The sequence below is a fragment of the Zosterops lateralis genome (genome assembly GCF_965231275.1).
Source record: "Zosterops lateralis genome assembly, chromosome: 30".
Lineage (NCBI taxonomy): Eukaryota > Metazoa > Chordata > Aves > Passeriformes > Zosteropidae > Zosterops > Zosterops lateralis.
The window spans coordinates 5722466-5744689 of NC_139790.1; the positions used below are offsets into that span (position 1 = coordinate 5722466).

Genomic DNA, 22224 nt, shown 5'->3' on the forward strand with positions numbered 1-22224 from the left:
AATTTGTCTGCAAATAAACTCACCAATGTGGTTACTTTATTATTAAGTTCCCACTGAATGAAGATTAAAGCGTGACAATTCTACTACAGGTAAAAACAGCATGGCTCTGTCCAGAGAAAATAAGGATTGGTTCCACTGGGGAAAACACAGCAATTTTTACACAGCAAACTAGAGAAAGTGACCATGCCATCGGAGAAGCAAAACTTCATGATCCACATCCATTTGAGAGCCGCGCTTTCTATGAAACTCCTACATCATCTGGTCCAGTGTCCCAGCCAAAGCAGACCACAGCATTCCTTCCCAGTCTCTGACTGTACCCAGGATTCAGTCCAGAAAGGCACAACACAATCAAGAACTTCTAACTGCCCTCAGGTGGTCGCTTCACATTTAAATCAGGCATGACAAATATCACCCAAATTTGAATTTATCTGCATTTATTACACTTCCCATTGCTAATTGGTTTCAGCGCTCCTAGTCTGGCAGGAAGGGAATGGGACTGCAAACAGGAAAACATCAGGAAGAGAAGAGAGAGAGGGAAAGCACAAAGGGCAGCACTTCTTGCTGCCCTCTTTGTATGTCTAGAGCCCTCTGTGTGTAAGATCTAAGTCCACCAGCAGCACACACAGGTCAATTTTAAGATGATTGAGAACCTTCCCCTCCAACCCGGCCTCTGAAGGAAGTGCAGACAGGGCAGAGAAATCAGACCACCAACTTTCACACAAATTTACAGGAACAGGGCTTGGGCATTTCCACAGGCTGGAGCAAGAATCCTGCTCCTTCCAAGAGTGTTGGGGCTGCAGGTCCTCCCAGGCCAAGGTTAGAGCTGTAGGTACATCTGCTTATGGGCTTCTTGTGCCACAAGCTCTGTTATACACATCTATCTATCTATCTATCTATCTATCTATCTAATTTTGATTTTAAAATATGTTTTAACTTATATATGTTATTTATGGTTATTTATATATGTTTTTACATCTATCTAGATAGGTAGACAGATAGTGGCAGGAATGCTTAGCACTCCACACCCAGTCCTGAGATTTTCTGTCAAGCTCCTTCCTGTGCACAAGAGATGAGTCTGGGAGCTTTGGCCCATCCTTCACCTCCTGAATGCCCAAAATGTTTATTACTGACTGCTCAAGGACTGTGCAAAGATAAAGAAAATGGCCACAAACTGTTGCAGAAAAGCTGCAGCATTTTAAGGCTGGGGAGCAGGTGCATACACAGGCTACTGGCAAATACACTCGAAGCACTGAAGTACTTAAACTTTTTATGGGCAATTGTAGCCATGACATTCACACCAAAAAGCAGTTCAGAAGGAGCTGGGCTCCTCAGGGCCTTCAGAAGCAGCACTGTTTGTAGAGCAAACACAGCTCAGGTGTGACAGCAGAGGGGCAGCAGGACCCACCAGATGGCCAACAGTGTTCCAAGGCAGCATAAGCCAGCCCACAACAGCCTAGGGAGGAACTGAGCTATCCAGCACCTGGGCTGCAGCCAGCACTGCTTATCCAGGATTTTCTGATGTATTTCAGAGTTCCCCTTCACCCAGCACTTGCAGCAGAGGAGGGGCCATTCCCAGAGGCTGGTGGGGGTCTCACACAGGCTGCAAGGTGAGGATGGCTGCAGCCCTGCCTGGTCACTGCCCACTCCACAGCCAGGCTTAGCCCAAACATGTTACCCATTTGAACTCTGTTTTTCACAGTCAGCATCATGCTGAAAATCATACACTTACCTTATCTTTTAATTGCTGACAAGTGGTTAACCCTTCCTCCTTGCCCACTGCACATCTACACCACCACCCCCTCAGCCTCAAGGGCTTTCAGCTTCCAGAGCTCCAGACCACAACCAATTTCTCCCTCATCATTCCAGTCCAAATCCCAACTTGGCTAAATCTGGGTAAAGTTGAAAGGAAATAGATCAAAGACAAATTTACAAGCAATTATGATGAAGCCCTGCCAGATACACATTACAGGACCATTTACTTCTATTCTCAGAGAACAGCAAGACAACAGCCAGGCACTGGCTCCATCCTAGAGATGATCATCCCAGGATCTGAGAAGCTCCCATCAGCCAAGGTCAGCTCAGGAGCCTGTGCTACACATGTCCAGGGAGGGTGGGTCACACACAGGCACAGCTTAGAGGTAAAGTATTCCAGGCACCAGTAAAATCCCCGTATCTCTGCTGGTAAAGCCTCTTTTCCAGTACACGTGTGGAAAGCAAAAAGCACGAGACCAGTGCAGGCTTCAACTGCAACAGAATAAATAATTCCAGAGACTTGTAAGCACCAGAAGGGACAAAAGCAAGAGCTAAGCCTGAGAGTCACCTCAGAGGACAGTTTTCCCCTATACACATGCCTGTGATTTTAGGTTCTGAAGGAAATTCAACGCTCTTCCCACACTAGCCAGCAAAAGCTAAAATACCATTCCCATTCTAAAACATGAGAAGTTATTCTCTGTTCATCCTTAAGACATTAATATTGTTGAGCAAGCAGCACACAGCTGGGATCACCATCAGCTTAGAGCTACCATCAGCTACAGGGGTTTCACTAGGGAAACTTTTTTTTTTTGCATCTCTTTGGCACTTTAGGCCTGCCTCAACAGCATGGAAATATGGTTATGCTGCACACTGCTGCCTGACTGTTGTTCTTGATGTTCTATCCTAAAAGGTTTTAGGATAAGCTGAAAGAATACTGGGAAGTTCCAGTTATCTCCAGTCAATACAGATGTCAAAGCAATTTTCCATGCAGGTTTGTGTCAGGGCACTGGCCAGCTGCCAGCTCTGGTAGTTATGTTTTCAGCCCTTCTGTAATTTCAGCAGGATGCAGAACTCCTCACAGCCAGGCAAGCACTTCTAAACTAGGTAAGAGCAGCTGCACAGAGCTGCACGTGATCCCTCTCAGCTCCTCCAAGGTAAGGAGATAGCACTGTGCTGAGTTTAATGGATTCATATGGATTGCAAGCCTGGAATCCTCTTGCAGCCAGCAAGCCACAGCCAGGCAGAAAGGCCAGCCTGTAACCAAGCACAGCACTGCTGCTGCACAGAATCTGCACCAACTGATGTTATGGTGAGGGAGAACCACAGTCTCCTTCCCTCACCCTCTGGTGACAAGCACTTCCAGAGCTGTTTTCCACTGGGATCACACAAATCAGCTGAGCTGTGCTCTGGACACCACCCCTCACCCTCCACAGACCCACCTGGTTCTTCTGGGATGGCACCGCTCAGGGGAGTGGCAGAGAAACCACCCCAAACGTCTTGTCCTGAGAATCTCCTTCCTACCAGCACTGTACCTGTAACATCACACACCACCACCTCTTCAGGCCTGCTCCAGATCTTCCCCCTCGTAACCTGGAACAGCAGAGAGGAAAACAAGGCATGTCCACAGACAGGTGGTGTGCCTGCCAGACAACACCCAGGAAAAGCCTGTTTTCATAGAATCACAGCATATCCTGAAGTGGAGACATCTACATGGATCACCCTAGCCCAACCCCTGGCCCTGCACAGGACAGTCGGAGAATCCCACTACACTTTGTCCATGCCATGCTAAAATAAAGAAAGTTCAGCTGTAGCCAGACAGTTTTTGAAGCCCCAGCTCAACAGATCAGTTCACCCGAGCTAATCATATTCTAGGAGCGGGGCTGGACTCTGCCCTGTGCACACACAGAAAAGCAGGTTGATTTCATGGAATCTGCAGGACCAAAGACGCTTCCATGAGCCATCGGTGCTCCCAAAACACATTGCATTTCTGTGCTGCCCACCTATGCTGATCTAACAGCCTCTGCGAGAAACAGCAGCTACACTGACAAAACAGGAACAGTCTCATCCAAACACAGACAGAACCTCCTCCTAAAATCCTGCTCAACGTTCCTCCCGGAGATATGAGTGCTGCTTGTCCAGGAGCAAAGGAGACACACGGCTCTATGACCTACCAGCTGCACATCTGAGCTCTGCAATAGCAGCTACAAAAACATCTCCACAGATGTGTCTTCCCTCTGCAAACACTGCCAAGGTTTTCCTCCAATCACATCCTGCATTTTTTTCTGAGGCTATGTTGGGTTTGAGGAGGAATCACTCTTCTTTTCAGTTAAGGCACTCAAATCATCGGCCTTGAAATGGTCAAGTCATCAATTTCCACTTGCAAAAATAAATAAAAATATCCCTGTTTCGTTTTGGATTTTCTCCATCACCCTTCCACAAACAAATTACAATACCTGGAATTACCATAGCTCCTGATAAACACTGTGGATGCCATTAAAAACTTTTATTCCTCAGAGGTGAAATTCTTTTCCAACAAACAAGACATGGTTTTCCACTGAATTGTTCCCATCTTTCTATATTTTAGCTCCATCTCATCCCCCCTCAATGCTCTGCATGCAGATAGCCCACTGTGCTACAGCACTGTAGCTGAAGGGAAGCCAAGTGCTACTGAAATGTCCCCAAAACTGACCTGGGAACATTCAGCCTCCAGGGACTGCCAGCGAGGCATTTTAAGCTCCAGCTATACCAGCAGGCACTTAATTTTAAGTGCTTTACTGTACCAGGCACAAAGCCACTCCACTTCCACAATTCCAATACTTACTGATCCTTATCCATCAAGAATTATGTCATATTTTGTCTTATCTCACCAGTCAGAAGAACTTCTTTAGCACTTACCTTCCTAAATAAAAGGGCAGGCTCACTCAGGTTTTGTTTTTTTCCCCACAGTCAGGATGCTATGATCCAGTTACAGGAAAACCACAGTGACTCCCCTCACATGGGGTGTTTCCAGCTCACCATTCCCAAAGCTTTACTAAAACACAGTAATGTGTTTTTCCTCCAGTCACAGCCACAAGTAGCTGCCACACAGGCATTGCACATTACCTATCACTGGACATCATCAACTGGCAACAACAGAACCATTTTCTCTCTGCTGTCATCCTGAGGAAGCCATCCTGCACCTCTGGCTCCTCTAACCGGAGCAACATACAGTCATTCAAAAAAAAAAAAAAACAAAAAAAAAAAAAACCAAAAAAACCCACAAGACCAACAACAAAAGCAAAAACAACAACAACAACAAAAACACACCACAACTTTTTCCCAAGTTGTGTATATACAGTAGTCACTCTTTTCAACCCAAACTATTCTATGATGTGATTCTTGATCCTGAAGCACCAATGCTTTTGGGCATCTTTTCCAGAGACAGAGATGGCTATAGCAAACCTCAGCTCTGGAGTCACTTAAAAAGTGGGATCATCACAAAGAAAAAAGGCCAAGGAAAACATTTTGACTAAAGTTAAACAACACAATAATCTGTAATTATTTCAGACAACAGCCAAGCTTGGCAGAGTTCTGCAAGCATATCAGGAAAAAGCTCTCCATGCGCCTGTGCTGCTCTCCTACAGCTCTCCAGATCAGCTTTCAACAAAGCTAAAGGGATACCTTAAGCCTGGTTCCCCACACTGAAAACCCAGGATGAAGATGGACAAGTGACTCATCTGTAGGATAAGCAAAAGAGGTGGCCTGGGATCCTGTCCTCTGAGAACACTGGGGTTGCTGAGACCTCCAAAAAACCTTCCTCTGACTGCTGGGAAGTGCCACTGGGACCACACCACAAGTCTTGAGGAGACTCCCCAGCAGCTCCTATAAAAAGCACCTAACTGGCCCACAAACCCAGCACTGACGGGGAGGAGAGCCAAAGAAAACAGTCTTACTGATCCTGCCTCATGTAATGATCTGGTGTGACCCTTCACACAAGTAAATATTTGCTGGCATATTTTAATGTGGGCTTTTTATTTCAGTAATAGCTCCCCATGATTTGCATTAGGATTACAGTGCTATTTTTGTGGCTATTAATCTGCACCAAAGTATTCTTTCTGCTGCCTTTATTCCACTCTTCCACTGCCCAGCAGGAAGGTATTGCTGCACATACCTGCTGAAAACACACCATTTCAAATCCCATTTTCCCCGTTTTTATCCCACGTTTGCATCACTTCTGAGCTCTTTGTTTCCAGGACAGGATATTTCACCCCAAATTAAGCTTTCTGTTCCAGTATTATTCCTTGTTATTACCAAATGTGCCCACAAACCAGCGGCAGCATTGTGAAGTGTTCTACTGTGATACATAACAAGGGGTTGGAATGAACAAGATCACTGCACATTGCTTTTTCTGCTTTATGAAGCATCTGGAACACCTTTCAAGTCACATAAAGGTGTGTCAGCATTAACACCTTTACAGAAAAATACAACTCCCCCATTTTGTTTTTAAAGTCATTTGAGACATAATTCAGAAGGCACAGTAATGGGGCAGACTTTGAATTAGGGCTGTAATATCCAAGACCATGAAAATACCAAAGGAAGTAAAGACAAGACTGGTACAATCCATGATTTACTGAGTTCAGCCTGGAACATTATCTATGCTCACCCTTCCTTTGGAACAGAGACAGTCAGAAACACAAGCAATTTGCAAGGAATTTCTCTGTTCTATGAGCCATGGGTTCAAAAAGGACATTACTGGGGTGGGAAAACCCATGATTAACAGAAAAGGGCAAAATCCTTAGAACTTGACAAGAGAATGTTTGGGTCAATTTGCCAACACCACTGAGAGCAGCAGGGTGAGGTACAGGTCCTGCTCATTCAGCTCATGTCCCCAAGACCTTCTCTCAGGAGCTCTGCAGTCTGGCTCCAGAAAGCAAATTCGTGCTGGAACTGCACCTTCAGGTGGTCTCAGCCCAGAGCAGACCCCTCAAATCACATCCTAGTAAGAGATGGCAAAAATCATCCCAACAGTATAGGACTGAAGATTCAGTCCTCTGAACCTCTCTTGACATTCTGGCTATGGTAGAACATGTTACCAACAGGAAGAAACACTTCTAGAGGTTTCTCAGCACTGCCAGGTACCACAAAGGATTTCACCCAACTCAGCCTCTCTCTGGCAGAACTGACACTGCCCACAGTCCCTCCCAGCACATTTTCTATCCTGTTCTTTCACCAGTCTACTCACATTCCCCACATGCTCTGCAGCAGTTTATTCCTGGATGTTGTCACCCTGTCACCATCAGGAAGTCTCACCAAAATCTCCACTGGATTTCAACCCCAAGTTCTTCCCCTACACACCAGTGTAGCTATAACCCATCTTTTCGCCTCTGCCTCCTGGGTATGGAGATGAAGGATGCTACCCAGAGTATTTTCCAGGTGATCCAGCACAAGAAGACTAGAAGGACTCAAAGCAGTGGTGATTGTACTAATGTTCTCCTTTGTGTTTGCATTTTGTTGTTTTAGTACCACATGTTGGAGAGACATAACACTTGGGGTTTGGGATTTAATTACTGCCTGTGACTCACTCTCCCACCCAACTCCATAATCCTCTAGTTACAGTAAGGTATTTACATGCCATTTTATATCCATTTAAGTGAAGATTATTCACCCTCAAGTTGCAAGCACAGAAAACACACAGTCTGTCCCAAGGCATAGGCTTGCATCACCTCTCAGGAGTACATAGACAAAACTGGTGTTTGTTCCCCATAACTCAGGCTAAAAAAACCAGGATTTTCTGTACCTGAGCTAAACTGTGCCAACAGTCAGCACGCTGAAGCAGAAAGCACTGACAGAGCGTGCTCAGTCACCTGCTCACACACAGACCCACAGATGTAAGTGGTAGCTGCACAACTGTCTGAAGGTGGCAGAGGTGACACTCAGGACATACCACACACATAACAGCACCAGGATCTGCTCCAGGAGGGCCTGAACGTGGATCTCCTGGTCTTACTACACCCAAAAATCTGTAAACAGAGCATGTATTTGTGTACACATGTGTTATAAACCACAGTCCAGTTCTAAACAAGAACAAAACAAGCCCTCATCCCCTGCCAACAGCCTCCCCCAACTAAGAAGGGCAGATAACACTAAATTAAACAGGGCCTCTCTCAGCCCAGATTTTCTACCTCAAAGGAAATAACAAGCTCTACTTAGCTGTTTATGTCAAGTCCCTTGACTTATCTAAAGTGTAACAGTGCCAAGTTTAAGGGACTGCTTCAATCTAAAGGCCTGTCCCAGCATCTCCCAGAGCAGTATTTGGAGTGAGCTATTTCAAGTTCTGCATATCAGAAACACAAACCACTGGTCTCTGCAGGGCAAACAGGAGGGCTCTGGGCAGTGCTGCTCTCCTTCAGCTCAGGGCTCTGAACCACCAACACACGAGTCCTTACAGTGCATGGCAGGCCTGAAAGCTACAAAGCAAATGAGACTGCAGAAAACACTGCATCACACTTCCTTCCATCACAGTCCCTGTGAAGCTCCCCATGCTCATTTCCAAGAGGAGAGATCCATCTCTCAGTGCCTGACCTCACCACAGTCACCTGTACAGGGAGTTAAACACACTAAAAAGAAACAAAAGTCAGTGCCCACTCTGGGTGGTTCACTGAGCTTCCAGTTGTGGCTTCATCTGTTCCTTTGGGCTGTTTCCACTGCCCCTAAACAGCACTTTAAAAGGTTTCATCCTAGAGTGGAGATAGAACTGCTCTGGGAAACTTACCAAATCAGATCTTGAAACATCAACAGCCAATTAAATAGTCTGAATATTTAAATTTTATCTTCAGGGCAAAAAAGTGAGGGCACACCACTAACTCCAGCTTCATCTATGTAAGGAGCAATGGCCACAGTAACTCAAATTTCAACCCTGTTCTGACCATTTTAAGTCTCTGTAGGAGGCAATCAGAGCTCCAGAACTGCAGGGAAAGTAGAAAAGCACCTAGATAAAGCATAAAGGACAACTAGTATTTCATGACAGGAAACCTGAAAGGTGCATGGTATCAGGAGAATCAGCTGAATCCTGCATCTCCCCAGACGGAAAATTAGCTAAGAAGGCATTTTTGTAACAAGATCAGGAATTTAATAGTGAACATACTCTAAAGGAGATTGTAACAGGTAACAGTTACAACCGTAAAAAGTCAAGAGAGCTCAGAGCTAAAGTGAACATACAGGAAATGCAGCTATTTTATGAGTACTTCTAGTGATACTTTAGTTGAAGAAACTACCCAAGGGTCACAGATACAGGCTGTGTGTTAAGCCAGCCAAGGACAAAATCCTCCGGGCATAAGACAAACTCTCGAAGAATATTCAAGCTTTGCTGGGCAAATCACCAGCTCCCCTTCCCTCCCTGCAGAGCATGTGCACAGCTTGTTTCCTCCTAGCAAATGCTGGGGCTTCCCAGGCTTCATCCTCCTGGCCAGAGGAAAGCAGTGCTGGGAAACTGAGGTGGATTCTGTGCTACCCGGTTCATATTCACAACAACAGCTGTTCTTGAACAGGGCAGGTAACAACTCACTGTTTCACACTGTCCATAGCAGAGAAATACATGTGCAGCCCTACACCTCCACAGCTGCCAAAGTTAGGCACTGTCCTTCCAATAATAACCATTTGACGCAGCCAGAAATTCTCCATACAGCTCTACATTCAAGCTGTGAAGAACTTGACCTGCACAAAGTCAATCTGCACATAAGCAACAGTTTCCACATTACAGCAGGAAGCAGAGGAGCCTCCATGGCTGGCCAGCAGAAATCCCTCAGGCAGCCTCATGCTGACCAAGTTCTCCAGGCACAAAAAGCTCAGCATCTGTGTCAGCCTGGTGCCCACACAAAATGCAACTGGGATTCAGTGGGAGGCGGGAAGAAAAAGGAAAAAAAAACTAAAAAACCAGCTTCAAAAATACTTCCAGAGTCCATCAGAAAACACCCACCATCAGGGTAAAGGTCTGCTTCCAAGAGAGTAGAACTAACCAGGCAAAGCCCTGCTTATCACAAACCCTTCTTGCTCCCAACTCCAGAAAGCAGCAGCTCTTCCAGCTCTAGCTGCAGGACTGCTTAAGCTTTAGGCTTTAAATAGCACCAGGAAAACTTAATTAGAACATCCAGCACATCTGAGCAAAAGACTTCTCCCCAAGTACAACAAAGGTTTAAGCTTACACAGAGTTTGTGAGTCAGACTCTCAGCCAGGGGAAGGCAGGGCCATAGTCAGCCCTACACAGATTTACCATAGTTGAGTATCCTAATGTGATTATCCAATATTACCAGCATAATTATAGGGCCCTTGCTTAATGTCACTGCTGCAATATCTAGGCCATGACAAGACAGATTTAGATTTACAAGCTCCACCTTCTCCTTTTAAAAAGGCAGGACACCACCATAATAAATGTTGGTGTGGCAGTCCCAGCCATGAGTGCCTGAACTGTGCAAAATAATACAACCAGGAACCTCATCCAACACACAACACCAGCACAGCCTTTACATCTACTGATTTTAGGAGAGCAAGACTGGTTGTCTATTGATTTTAGCAGTTTTGAGAGTGAACATTTAGTCTGTCAGCTATGATGCTCACTCACAACAGCAAACAGACACAAAATAATTATATAGTTAGAGGCATTTTCACTGCATGGATGACATGGGAGAAGCATAATTGTCTTCTGTCACTTCCCCGGAGGTTTATTTCAATAGAGCTGATTTTAAACCATTCAGCTTCATTTCTTTGTATGTTTCAGGACCCCATTTCATTACAGACCTCTAGGAGACACCTCACTCCTCACACAATCCTGCAACTCCCAGCCAGGTCCATGGAGAAAGACAAAAGAGGAAGCCATGAATCACAACACAGCAGAGAAGGGAGAGGAAGGGAATTAATCTCTGCCATGCAACAGCATTTTAAAAGCCTAAAACAATCAGTGGGCAAGATCCAGGTTGTGCATTAAATCCACAGTCTTGTCAGAAGCTCCAGTCCAAGGGCAGCAGTAGCTTGGCACTCCAAGAGCAGTGGCAGAGCACAGCTCAGACACCCCAATTCAGGGGTATTAAAGTCTCCCAGTATTTGGGACAGCAATTTCATAACAAACAGAAACTCACTGGAGGCAATGGAACTGTACTGGCTGTCACAGCAGGAAGCACGTTTAAGTGTTCACGTGGGTAGATTTGCTGGGCATGTGCTCTGCTGCACAGCCCTGTGCATCCTCTCCATTACTCCATGACAGGCAGACTTGGAAAACCAAAGCTGATAGAACAGTGTTCTATTACTATGCAGCAAGATGTGCTGCCTCCAAATAGATTACTTGGCAAGGCAGACTCTGTCCCTCTCTATTGTAGTAATTTTAGTCCCTGAACTTCCACTGTAAATCTGAAAAAAAAAAAAAAAAAGGGTCATGAATAACTCATGGCTTAAGAAAATTTTAAAAAAAATAATTTGTTTAGTTATCAGTCAGCCCTTTAAAAAGCACATTTCAGCTGCTATTATTCCCAGCAGCTGCTAATAGCATCTGAGCCCTTGGTCAGCACCAAGTGAAATTAGCACTGGCATTGACATGCTGCAGGGCATCACGGGCTCTGAGTGAACACGACTGAAACTGCAAAGCCAGCAAGAAGCTGCAGCAACTGCAGGCAGCTGAAAAGCTTCCCTGGAAAGGCAAGGAAACCATGAATCATGTCAGCAGGAGAGAAGAGAAAATCAAAACTAGTTGAACAGAGAGCAGGTTGTAGCTGGAGGTGTAGAGGAGGGAGAAAGTAAGAGGAAGGCCAGGGCTGGGACTGGTCCTTAACTGGACTGGCTTGCAAGGGCCAGGCAGAACAGGCCATGGAGAAGTGTCATGGTAACAGCACACTCCATTTGTGAAGCAATTATGCAAGGATCTGAGAACAGCTCATGGCAACAGACAAGTTAGGCATTTAGGAATTTTGATTCCTAGGCAGCACCCAGACACACCTCCTGAGGACAGCAGCAAGAGAATTACAAGCAGAACTCCACACATTGCAGGAAGAGCCCAAGCTCACAGCTAACAGGACCCTGTCACAGCTTCACAGCAGCATACGGAGGCTTCACTCCAACCAGCTTCCTCTCCTTAAACATAGGAATCCAGAGTTCAACCTTTCCAGGAATGCCAGATAACTACAGGTTACGGGTAGCTGTGTAACTACAGGTTACAGGTAACCTTGGGCCATTGACATGCCACCTCCCTGAGTAACAGGAAAACACAACTTAAGGTTATATTCCATCCCTCTGGAGGGCATATGCTAATCCCTGCCTGAAGGCAGCAATGAACTTTTCAACTCCTGAGTACATGCCAAGCATGGAGAGAGGTATCCCACCAGGTAGGTCTCAGGGAATTTAAACACCCAGATACAGCCAGGGGCACAAAGTATCCATCATTCAGCATTTAATGGGAAAAAATATCAGCTCTACATAAAACAGGGCTTTGAGTTTTCCACACATACACAGGTGAAGAGGAAGAGCTATGAACTACTCCATTTGTCACATGTCTCAGAACAGGAAACAGTTGCAGGGATCCAGAACCTGCAGTTTTGTGACTGTTACTCACCAAGGCTGTAACCATTTGGGAACCAAGGCTGTAACCATTTGGGATTGAATTTGTAAATTCAAATGAACATAAAAAAATGCTTTATTTATTTATATCTCAACTTAAATAACATCACTAAATGCATCAGCTGCAGAAAAACTTTCAGAGGTACAGTGTAAGGGCTTCTTATGTTAAGTTTAAAACAAAAGGTAGAAAACAACCATCTGTCCACCTTCAAAAATAGCATTTTAATTTTTTTAAAAATCCAATAAATTTAACCCTGTCACACGTTCTGCTGAAAGCTGGGTGAGCAAGGCTGAGTTTGTGTGTTTCCTGTGGTCTCTAATAATATCAGATCTCCAGAATATCCTGTGTGTTGACTCTCACACCATGATCAGCTGTATCGTCACAGCTGCTTGCACCTCACATCCTCTCTCCGAACACACTTCCTAAGGCAGCAGCACACAAGTGTTTTCTGGTACCAAGCAGGGTGCTGAGAATCAGCAGGCACAGGGAAGGGCTAGGAATCTCCAAGGAGTAGGGACAGGCTTTTTTCTGCATTTGCATTGTGTGACACAGGGCCCTGGTCCATGATAAAAGTTCCTGGATACTGTGGTGACATGAATATTAATGACCCTGTGATTAAAACACCAGGCAAGGAGTTATATTTGTATTTAATACAAGTATGTCCCTGCTCTCCTACACAGCCCTTATCAAATGGCTTCATCTTCATGGGCTTCAGCTTCTCATTTGTAAAATAATTTGATAAGCCTCCCTGCCACCATCTGGACGGGCACAGAACCACAGGTGGTATAATACCTCACACACAGAGCCTTTGTGTTCTCCAGAAAGCAGAGACAGATCAGCATTTCAAACTACAACTGGCAATGGAGTGCAGAAACAGAAGGGTAAACTTATATATCCATATATCCAAGTACATCGGCTGACTCAAAAGCAACAGGTAAAGGCCAAAAGAAAGGCTCTGACATTCAGCAGATTTGTTCTTCCTAGAAATATGTGCCCAAGGATGACAGGACAGTGTGACCTCCCTCTACTGCCCCCTCCCGTTCTGTGCCATATTGTCCCTCCTCCATCCTTTGCTACCCCACAACCCACACATCATGGCTCTGTGATGCATTTCTTTATTTCCTTACAAACATAACCAATAAAAGCCACAAACATAAGAACCAGCGGGATCTCATTAGATGGGTGAAAAGGCAAGCATGGCAGCGCTTGAGTCCCAGCACACACACAGGTGCTTTCACAGATCCTTCCAACTCCAGAGAGTGTTTTCTTTAACAATCTCAGGGTATTGTTCATGCCACCAGCCATCTACATACCCCAGTATAAAACACGTCTTGCCAAAGGTCATGAAAAGAGTCATTACAGCAGAGCCCTGGGCCAGCAGCAGACACAGATAACCTTCATGTGGCCACAGTGCAGCCATAAGTGAGGATTTCCCATCTATCCAGCTCCCTTCTACCAAGCAGAAGCTCAGTGCCAGAGAAGTCTTTATGGCTGAAGCACTTCCCAAGTCAGAAGCCATTAATCCTTCAGAGGGTTACAACAGGTAACTGAAGTAACACTGAATTAGCAGGTAGGTCATGCAGAGAAGGCACCACATAAGGCAAAAGGTCTCCATTTCCATGCTTCTCATATCAGCACCGATTTCTTGTGTTCCATTTAAATATTTCAAACCACTTTGAAAGTCCAAATTTTGCATCACTCTCATAAATATCTGAATAGCACCCCTATACAACCTGGGATAGCAGTGAAGTCATAAAAACATGTATAACACACCAAACCAAGAGTTCCTCCTGCTTACTCTGGTGCCTCGAGGAGAGACTGATGTTCAGTGACAGCCACAGGAACCAGGCACATTATATCCTCATGGAGCATACCGCACATCTTTGAGACAAGGTTGAGCTTATTTTACTGCTTCCACGTGTGCAGTAACAGCACACATCAACCCTGCAAGCATCATTTCACTTACGGAAGGAGAGACAAGCAAAGATGGTATCTGAACAACAGCTATGCAATTAGAGAACCCCAGAAGATCTTGCATTTTGCTGCCACACTCTTGAGAACAGCTTGTCAGATTGCTTTTTAAGTTCACACAGGCGCATTTTGGGCCCCCCTAACACAGGCCTATGATCACCTAATGGGAAGGAAATCTAGTGTGTGACCAAGAGTGAATAAAGATCAGCTCTACCTGTCCTCATCACAGCACCAGCCAGCTTCCAGCTCAGCTGTAGGGGGATGCACATGCAAATCCCTGCTCAGGGAACTCAGCTGCTGATGGCTTTTTTTTAATTTTTAATCTATGAGATCACCCATCACTGGTACGTAATTTGTTTCTGCAAAATCACGAAGCAAACCAGATGCTATGAGCATCTTGTTCCAAAAATGTCTTTAATCCAATCCTGCAACACATGGCCCAGGGTCCTGGTGTCAGCAGGGGTTCTGCCACAGAGCAACCATGAATTTACACCCAAATCACTTGTGTGCCAAGAGCACATTCGCTGAAATCACACTGAGGCAGCACTTGACAGGAAACACAGACTGCAATTAAAGCACCCAATCTGGAAGGCCAGAGATCAACTCCTGACTTGGCCATACATGCTCTGCATTTCTTCACCTCCCTGAGTTCCCAGCAGCCCTAAAAGGGGTGGAAGGACGCATTCACAGACTGTGCCAGGGCTCAGATACTCTGAGTAATGAGAGCTCCTCACATTAGAGGAGCTGCAGCAGCTCCCCTCTGTTTCACTCTGCTGCATCACACTGTGGGCAGCTAACAATAACCTGCATTTCATTCAGCAGCAATTCCTGGACCTCCTACAAAAGGAGAAAGTTTCCATAATGACAAAAAGCCACAAATGAGAATTACCTTGCAATGCCTCACTTAAGCTTTTCCAAATCTTTTCCTTGTACTTGTAAATCACTGTCAGTATTGTTCCTACTCTCAAGAAGTACAGCAGCCAGCATCTGATCCAAAGAGGTTTGCTTCCAGCATGATACCACTACAAGGACATCCTGTGCTTCCCCCATCCAAGGAAGCCAGCACCCTGTCCAAGGAAACTTACTTAGTTACCTCTTGTTATCAGAAGATAACTCCTCCATAAACCAACTTCGCTTATGGCACATTCTCCACAGAGACTTCCTGTCTCTCTCCCCATATAGAACACAAGTAAACACCTCGCACAAGTGAAGGCAAATCAGTTATGACTTTCCAGAGAAGCAGCACCAGCTGGCACGCTGCCTTCCCAACAGCCTCGGCCTGCCCAGAACATTTATACTGAAAAAAGTCACCTTCAAGGGAAGCAGCTCCCGGTCCCCAAGTGTGTAGCACCTAGCCAGTTCAGACCCCCTTATTAGCCATGATTAATGCAGGTGGGTAAGCCTGGAAGGCAAGAAGTGCTAAATCCAGAGTGGATTCCAGCTTGCCTTCAGCACATTTATAACCTCCCACCTGCTCTCCTCAAGCTGTTGACAAGTTCCTGCACAAAGGGGAAAAGGCCCATGACACAATAAAAACATTATGGCAATGCACGTGCAACCAGAAGTCAGCAACCTGCTCCTTTACAACTACTAGAACACTTCTACAAGACCCCAGCTGGAGAGTTAAACCATGTATTTACCCACAGCCAGAATCCCAAAACTAAGCTTTCTTATACTAACTGACAACTTCACAGCAGGACTGCCTGAAAGAGAAACTATTTTGGTTTAACATGGAAGGTTCCTTCCTGGGATGATGACTGCGCTGGGCTAACGCTGCCTTTAAACCAGCCTTTAGCTACCACAGCTGTCCTATAAGAAACCAGCCCCCCTGCATACAACCCAGATCCCTTTTGTGACAGGCTGCACAAAGCGTACAAGCCAGGCCAGGCCAGTCTAGTCTCTGGCCTACACAACTTCTTATGCACTTAAATCCACTAACACCTGCTTTTCCTCCCTGATTACATGTCAGGACACAGCACATGTTGTCCCAGCAAAAGCTGTGCTGCTAAAAGTACCAAAACACTTGGGATACCTCAACATTTACCAAATAACTCCTTTGGGATTCTTCACGAGTTCCCCTGGCCCCTACTCTCAGAAAAACAGATTGCTAGAACACAGACTCAAACACCTTACCTGCCAGAGCAGAGTGCAGAGTACATGTTCTGCCTCACAAGAAACACAGATAAAGCAACAGGGAAAAAATGAAAAAAAAATAAAAAGCACATGTCCCATTCCAAGAGGAGAAACAGTTTAATTCCTAATCCAAATGTCACTAGTCAGCTGATTAGCAGCTGGCCCTTGGCTGAAGTTAGAAAGCAGTAACTCACAAAATGCACTTCAAAGCAACGTCTTGAACACAACCACACTGGAATTGGGTTGAGGATCATATAAATCTGCAAAATGTACCTCAGATAGTGTTTGCTTTAAAGTGAAATTATTTCAGGGGAAGCTCATGTGTATTTTCAGTGACTTCAGGTTATGGTGCTGCAGGGAAAGGAGGTGCCAAGGGTGAGCAGGGCAGGGGTCAGCAGAAACCCTCTGCATTCAGGCCAGCCACACCACTGGGCACCCAGAGTGCTTAGGGAACCCCCACCCCACCAGACACAGGCTGGGCATTCACAGTCTCTCCTAGCTGCTTCCTACATCCACCAGCCTGCAGGTCTACTATGGAAAGTCAGGATGTATTCCACAATGTCCCTCTGCTCAAAACAGAGGAAAAAATACAGCTGGCAAATGTAAGATGGTTTTGTGACTTTGCACTGGTTTGTAATACCAACCATTAAATGCTTTCAAACCAACACTAGCTACCAGCACACAGGCACGTACCTGAAAAACTTCAGTGAGATATCCAACAATTATTAAACCTGAATCCCTTACTTACACACTTTAAGGGGAAAAGACCTTCAAAAAAGTGTAAGTAATTTTAAAAGTAACTTTTCATAGACCTGCAGAAACACAGCCTGTACTTTTTGCTAGAAGCTGAGCAAGACTAACAAAATCTTGCCCAAACGCATGCCCCATCAGTGTTTACACACCTTGGGTCAGCTCAGCACTCTCTCGCAACATTGTGAGTACAGAGTCACACAAAACACAGAGGCCATCAAAAATGGGACACTTGGGCAATCCGCAACCTGTTTTAGCTCAAAGGAGTACCCGTGCTTTGTGGTACTTTGCCACACACACATCTCTCAAACTCCTTAGCAAGTTCCTCATTTATGGCAACATCCATCTCAATGTTTCTGCTGCTTTGATCCCCATCAGAGGGACACCAACCTCCCTAAAAGGTTGTGGGGCTCTGGGGTGGGTTTTTCTTGTATTGGTTTCTTCCCTACACACAGGCAGAAACAAAGAGTAGTATCTGATTTTGTCCAACACTGTTTTGGTTTCCTTTCAGAAAGGAAACAGCAAGACAGCAGCCTGACTCAGCCCCAAGAGCTCCTGGGCATTCACTTCAGCTCTGTGAAACACCACTCACCCCAAAACCAGTCACAACACCTCTCAGCCCATACTGGGACATTGTGTAACTTTAAACCTGGCCCTGCAGACCCCCAGGGTCAGAAGCACTGCCCTCCTACTACAGATAATCCTTGTGCAAACTCGGAGGGGAACTTTTGAAGAGATTATTTGTGCTATTATATGGATTAGAGCAGGACAGCTACAAAGACCCAATAGGAAACACCTTTTGCAACACCCTGTTTGTAAAAAAAAACACTGATTCACCAGTATCGTAACCCCGCAACCAACCCCTCAAATTCCTTCTGTATTATTCCCATCTACTTCCTTCCAAAAGGAAGGGATGTTCCTCCCTGTCCAGGAAGGCAAGTATCCAGACAGAACTATTTTTCAGGGGTAGGGGGTGGACCTAACCACAGGAGATACTCTGGGTGATCTACACAAGAGCCCAGAGGCACATGGAGCCACTTGCCACCTGGCACAGGCAGTGCTGCAGCCAGGGCACTCCTCATCAGCAGAGTTGCTCAGCAGAATTCAGGATGGCCAGGTACAGCTATGACAGACAGAGGCAAATTCCAAAACTTCAATTCCAAAAGTTCTAGTTCAACTCAAATCTCCTCCACACCATTCATCACTTCATTGATTCTCTCTTCTAAGCCACTTTTACATCTCATTTTTCATGTTTCACATGCTGTACCCAAACACATGCCTCCCCACTCCCTCCTAAAGAAAAGGGGATGAGAGCTCCTTTCCTTCCCAGACAGGCTACTCCTCCTACGAAGTGCTTCCCAGGGGACTTTTCCTTTTAGCAGAAATAGCCACAAGTTGCCTTTTCAGCACTACTGAAACACCACTGCAGATACAGAGAGGTTTTCCAGCTGAGGTTTCAGACATCAAGAGTGCAGGGACCAGGCTGCCCATGAGCTCGCCAGGTCTCCAGCTGAGTCAGGGAGAAAAGGCCATTTACCAGCACACTCAGACATTGGCATGCAGAGATACAGCACTTCTGAACCAAACTGCTTCCCAGCTGGCCCAGCTTTCCTACAGAGGAAACATTTTCACTGTTTCCAACAAAAGGTGACAATCTGCAAACCAACATACTACCTTACCCTCATCTCTTCAGAGGCTTCATTCTACATGCAGAAGGATTTCAGACTGCCCACAGCAGAGTCTCACTGTGAGGGAGATACCAGGGCAGCACCTTTCACTAGAAGAACCCCCTCTGCCTCACAGGAACAGAACACAGCACCTGTTTCACCAGTGTGCTCAGCCTGCGTGTGAGGATCTCAGAGCTGCAGGCCATGCTCCATCCCACAAGCTGGCCAAGAAACTAGGAGTTGCAGGGAAAAGCCGCCACAAGCAGCAGTTCCCCTAGGGCAAAGAGGCAGGGAAAGGAGGCTCTTTTCTCCCAGGCAATCTATGTTCCTACCTCCACCTCTGCTGCAGCTCAGCCCTGCTGAGCAGGAGAGCCCGGTGACACATGGCTTCGTTTCCCAGGGCTGTCAGCACAGGGCAGAACCTGCCAGCAGATTACTCATCAGAAAAAAAAAAAAAAAAACAAAAAAAAAAAAACCACCCTCTGCCTTCCCATGTTACCAGGATGGGGCCATCCTGCATTAAAAAGAGACTGTGACAGCTTCTCAAATTTAGCTTATGTAGGTCCTAAGCTTCCAAGGCCAAAAGGGCCTTGGAAATATCAGTCCAGGCAAACCTATATTGCAATTTTCAAGAAAAAAAAAAATCACTATAGCTGCTACTTAAAAGCCTGGTTTCAGTGCTCCTCTCAGCAGAACGTATCAGAAAACAAGTCTAAAAAACAGTCACAGACCTATTTTCTTGTACACCATAGTGAATTCTTATAAATCTGAACACAGGCAGCGTACACAGAGTCCCTTTTCCATTTTATGGCTCTTTCTGTAAAAGCTAACACAGGTCCTCCCACTCAGCTCTCTCCCAGCAGCTCTCCTCTCCTTCACCATCAAAACAAAACACATTTAGTTTTGACTAAATTTCCCCAGGATGCTGCGCAAGAGAGACCAGCAGCAGGTCTAAGGAGGCCAACATCTCTCTGAAGGTCAAGGCTAAGGTTACCAGCCAAAGCCATTCAGGAGGTTCCTTACAGCCTCCTAACAAATGAAATGTAAAATGACAGTTCAAGCAGCAGAGGTGGTTACAATTAAACAAATGCCATCAGCAGCTTGCTGCACTGCAAGGCCTGCACATGTTGTGAGTTCTCTAACTCCTAGGATTCATTTTTAGGTCTCTAACTGTTTTATTTGAAAAAAAAAAAAAAAAAAAAAAAAAAAAAAAAAAAAAAAAAAAGCAGCCATTGGGATCACCACTTCCCCTTGCAGAAACCCCACACAAAGAAATCTCTCATCCCAGGTCATGCCAGTCCTGCTTAGTCTACCTATGTACATAACATAGCTACAAAGAATTTACTCCAGTGATTTAATCCTCTGAGGTAGGAAAGGAGGTAACAACTAAAGAAAGTTTAAGAGTGAAGGAGACTGCTTTCTTTATTTACAGCACCTTGCTCTGCACCAAAATATTTGACAATTTTGGTTTGGGTGTTTCTTTTGGGTTTTTTTTTTTAAACTCCCAGCTTAGGACTGGGAAACAATTAACTTCTGAAAATCCCTCAATTTCTAAAGCATTTAGAAAAAGCACCAAATCCAGCAAACCCACACTGAATTTACGGATGGGAAGACCAAACATGTCAGACACCACTGGACTGCAATTCTGTCAAGGACAATGAAATATTCAGAATCTGGGCGTCAAGGAGGAGGAGGCTGGGTGCCCGGGACAACTCAAGGCCTCCCTTTCGCTTCGGGAGGGAACAGGGGAGGAAAAAGCAGCATACGGCGAGCGATCGGAAAGGCACCGGGATCTTACCTTCCGCCAGCACCTCGTCCACAGTGACCTGGTGCCGGCCGATGCTGAAGACCCGGCCGACGTAGCCGCTGCCCGGGCCGCTGCTGCCGCTGCCGCCGCTGGTGCCCGACCCGGGCCCGGAGCCACCCTGCTCCCGGCGCGAGTCGAAGAACTTCTTCATGTCTCAGGAGGCGGCAGCTGCCAGCGATGGGGGCGATGCCGGTGTCAGGTCCCGAGCCCCTCCTGGCTCCTGTCGCGGCCGCTGAGGGGGGCCCGGGGCCGCTCCCCTGGCGGGGCCGAGCCGAGGCGCGCTGTTCCCCGGAGACTCACACCTGCAAAACCACAGGGGATAACGGGGTTGCGGCGTTAACCCCGCGGGCCCCTCCGCGAGCCCCAACCCGTAGGGAACCTGGCCGGTACCTCGCAGAGGACGGCGGGTGCCTCCATGCACCCCGCAGGGCCGGCGTGCACAGCCCCACCGAGTCACGGCGGGGGCCGGCTGCCGGCAGGGCCCGGGGCCCGCATCGCTGCCTGGCGGCGTCACCGGCGGCCACCGAGCCCGTCAGGGACAGGGACCAACCCCGCCGCCGCCCCCCACCGGCCCCATCCGACCAGGAAATGGGCCGTCACAGGAAGTCCCAGCTGCCGTCAGGAGCACCGCCCCCGCGCCTCCGCCAGCTGCAGGGCCCGGCCCCGCCGCCCCGGGGAGTCCTCGTCCCGGGCTGTCCCGTCCCGCTCCGCGGCGTTCCGGGATGTCGCGTCCCAGAATGTCCCGTTCCGCAGCTCTCGGAGCGCCCCCCGCGCCACGGCGCGGCGAGAGGGGGAGCGGGGGCTCAGCGGGATGGCGGCGGGGCGCGCGGCACGCTGGGGGTGGTAGTTCCCCATCGCCAGCGGAGGGGGTGCCCTTGGGGCGGTGGGGACTACAAGTCCCGGCATGCTGCGCGGCTCTGGCCGGGAGGGGGCGCCGTGCCGGGGGGGCCGGGACGGGGCTATGGCGCAGCGCCCGGGGCGGGGTTGCCCCTCAGACCGGTCGGGACCGGAGGCCGCCTGGGGGACAGTGGACGCGGCCCAGAGGGTCTGCGTCCTCCTCGACGCGAGGAATGAGTGCAGAAATTCTACCCGTGAGGGAGCACGGCCCACATTAGGGCTTTGCATAGTGACGGGTATTTACGTTTATCTTTGAAATAATGCGCTAAACTCGATGATTTTGTGATATAATAATAAAAGGCCACTGCTGTGACATCTTGGGATCAACCTGAAGCACGAGGCTTATCTTCACACAGGCCCTGGCTAGCACCTGCTTTGAAAGCCTGAGGAAAAATCCTAAAAGCAGAGCTATCCCAAGCCCTGAAAATGTCTTTAGTGGTTTACACCTGGTTTTGTAAAACCTGTGCCTTGGATTTGCTGTTAAATTACAGCTTTCTCCTCCTTGCCTCCCGGGTATTGACAAGATGTTGATCAGATGCACTGCAACTCCTCCAGAGCCCAAAGCCATTGGGTCAGGCTTTGGAAAGGTTTAGTTTAGCTCAGATCTTGGGAAACTTACTTTAAATGCACTTCGGGTTCTTTTCAGTATTTTTTCCTCAGAAAACAGG

At 46.9% G+C, this 22224-nt stretch overlaps 1 protein-coding gene across 6 annotated transcripts in view; it reads right to left on the reverse strand.

Annotated features, from left to right (window-relative positions):
- Nucleotides 1-20895, reverse strand: part of AAK1 (AP2 associated kinase 1) — a 69258-nt gene extending 48363 nt beyond the window's left edge. For 2 of the 6 annotated variants that reach the window (XM_083880598.1, XM_083880597.1), the window contains exon 1: nucleotides 20651-20894. In XM_083880598.1, coding sequence (XP_083736724.1) covers nucleotides 20651-20810 — 160 coding nt within the window. In that variant the 5' untranslated portion in view covers nucleotides 20811-20894. Of the gene's footprint in view, nucleotides 1-20650 lie in introns of all 6 variants that reach the window. The other 4 variants (XM_083880599.1, XM_083880600.1, XM_083880601.1 and 1 more) reach the window with 4 other exon arrangements.
- Between the last annotated feature and the right edge of the window lie 1329 nt (nucleotides 20896-22224).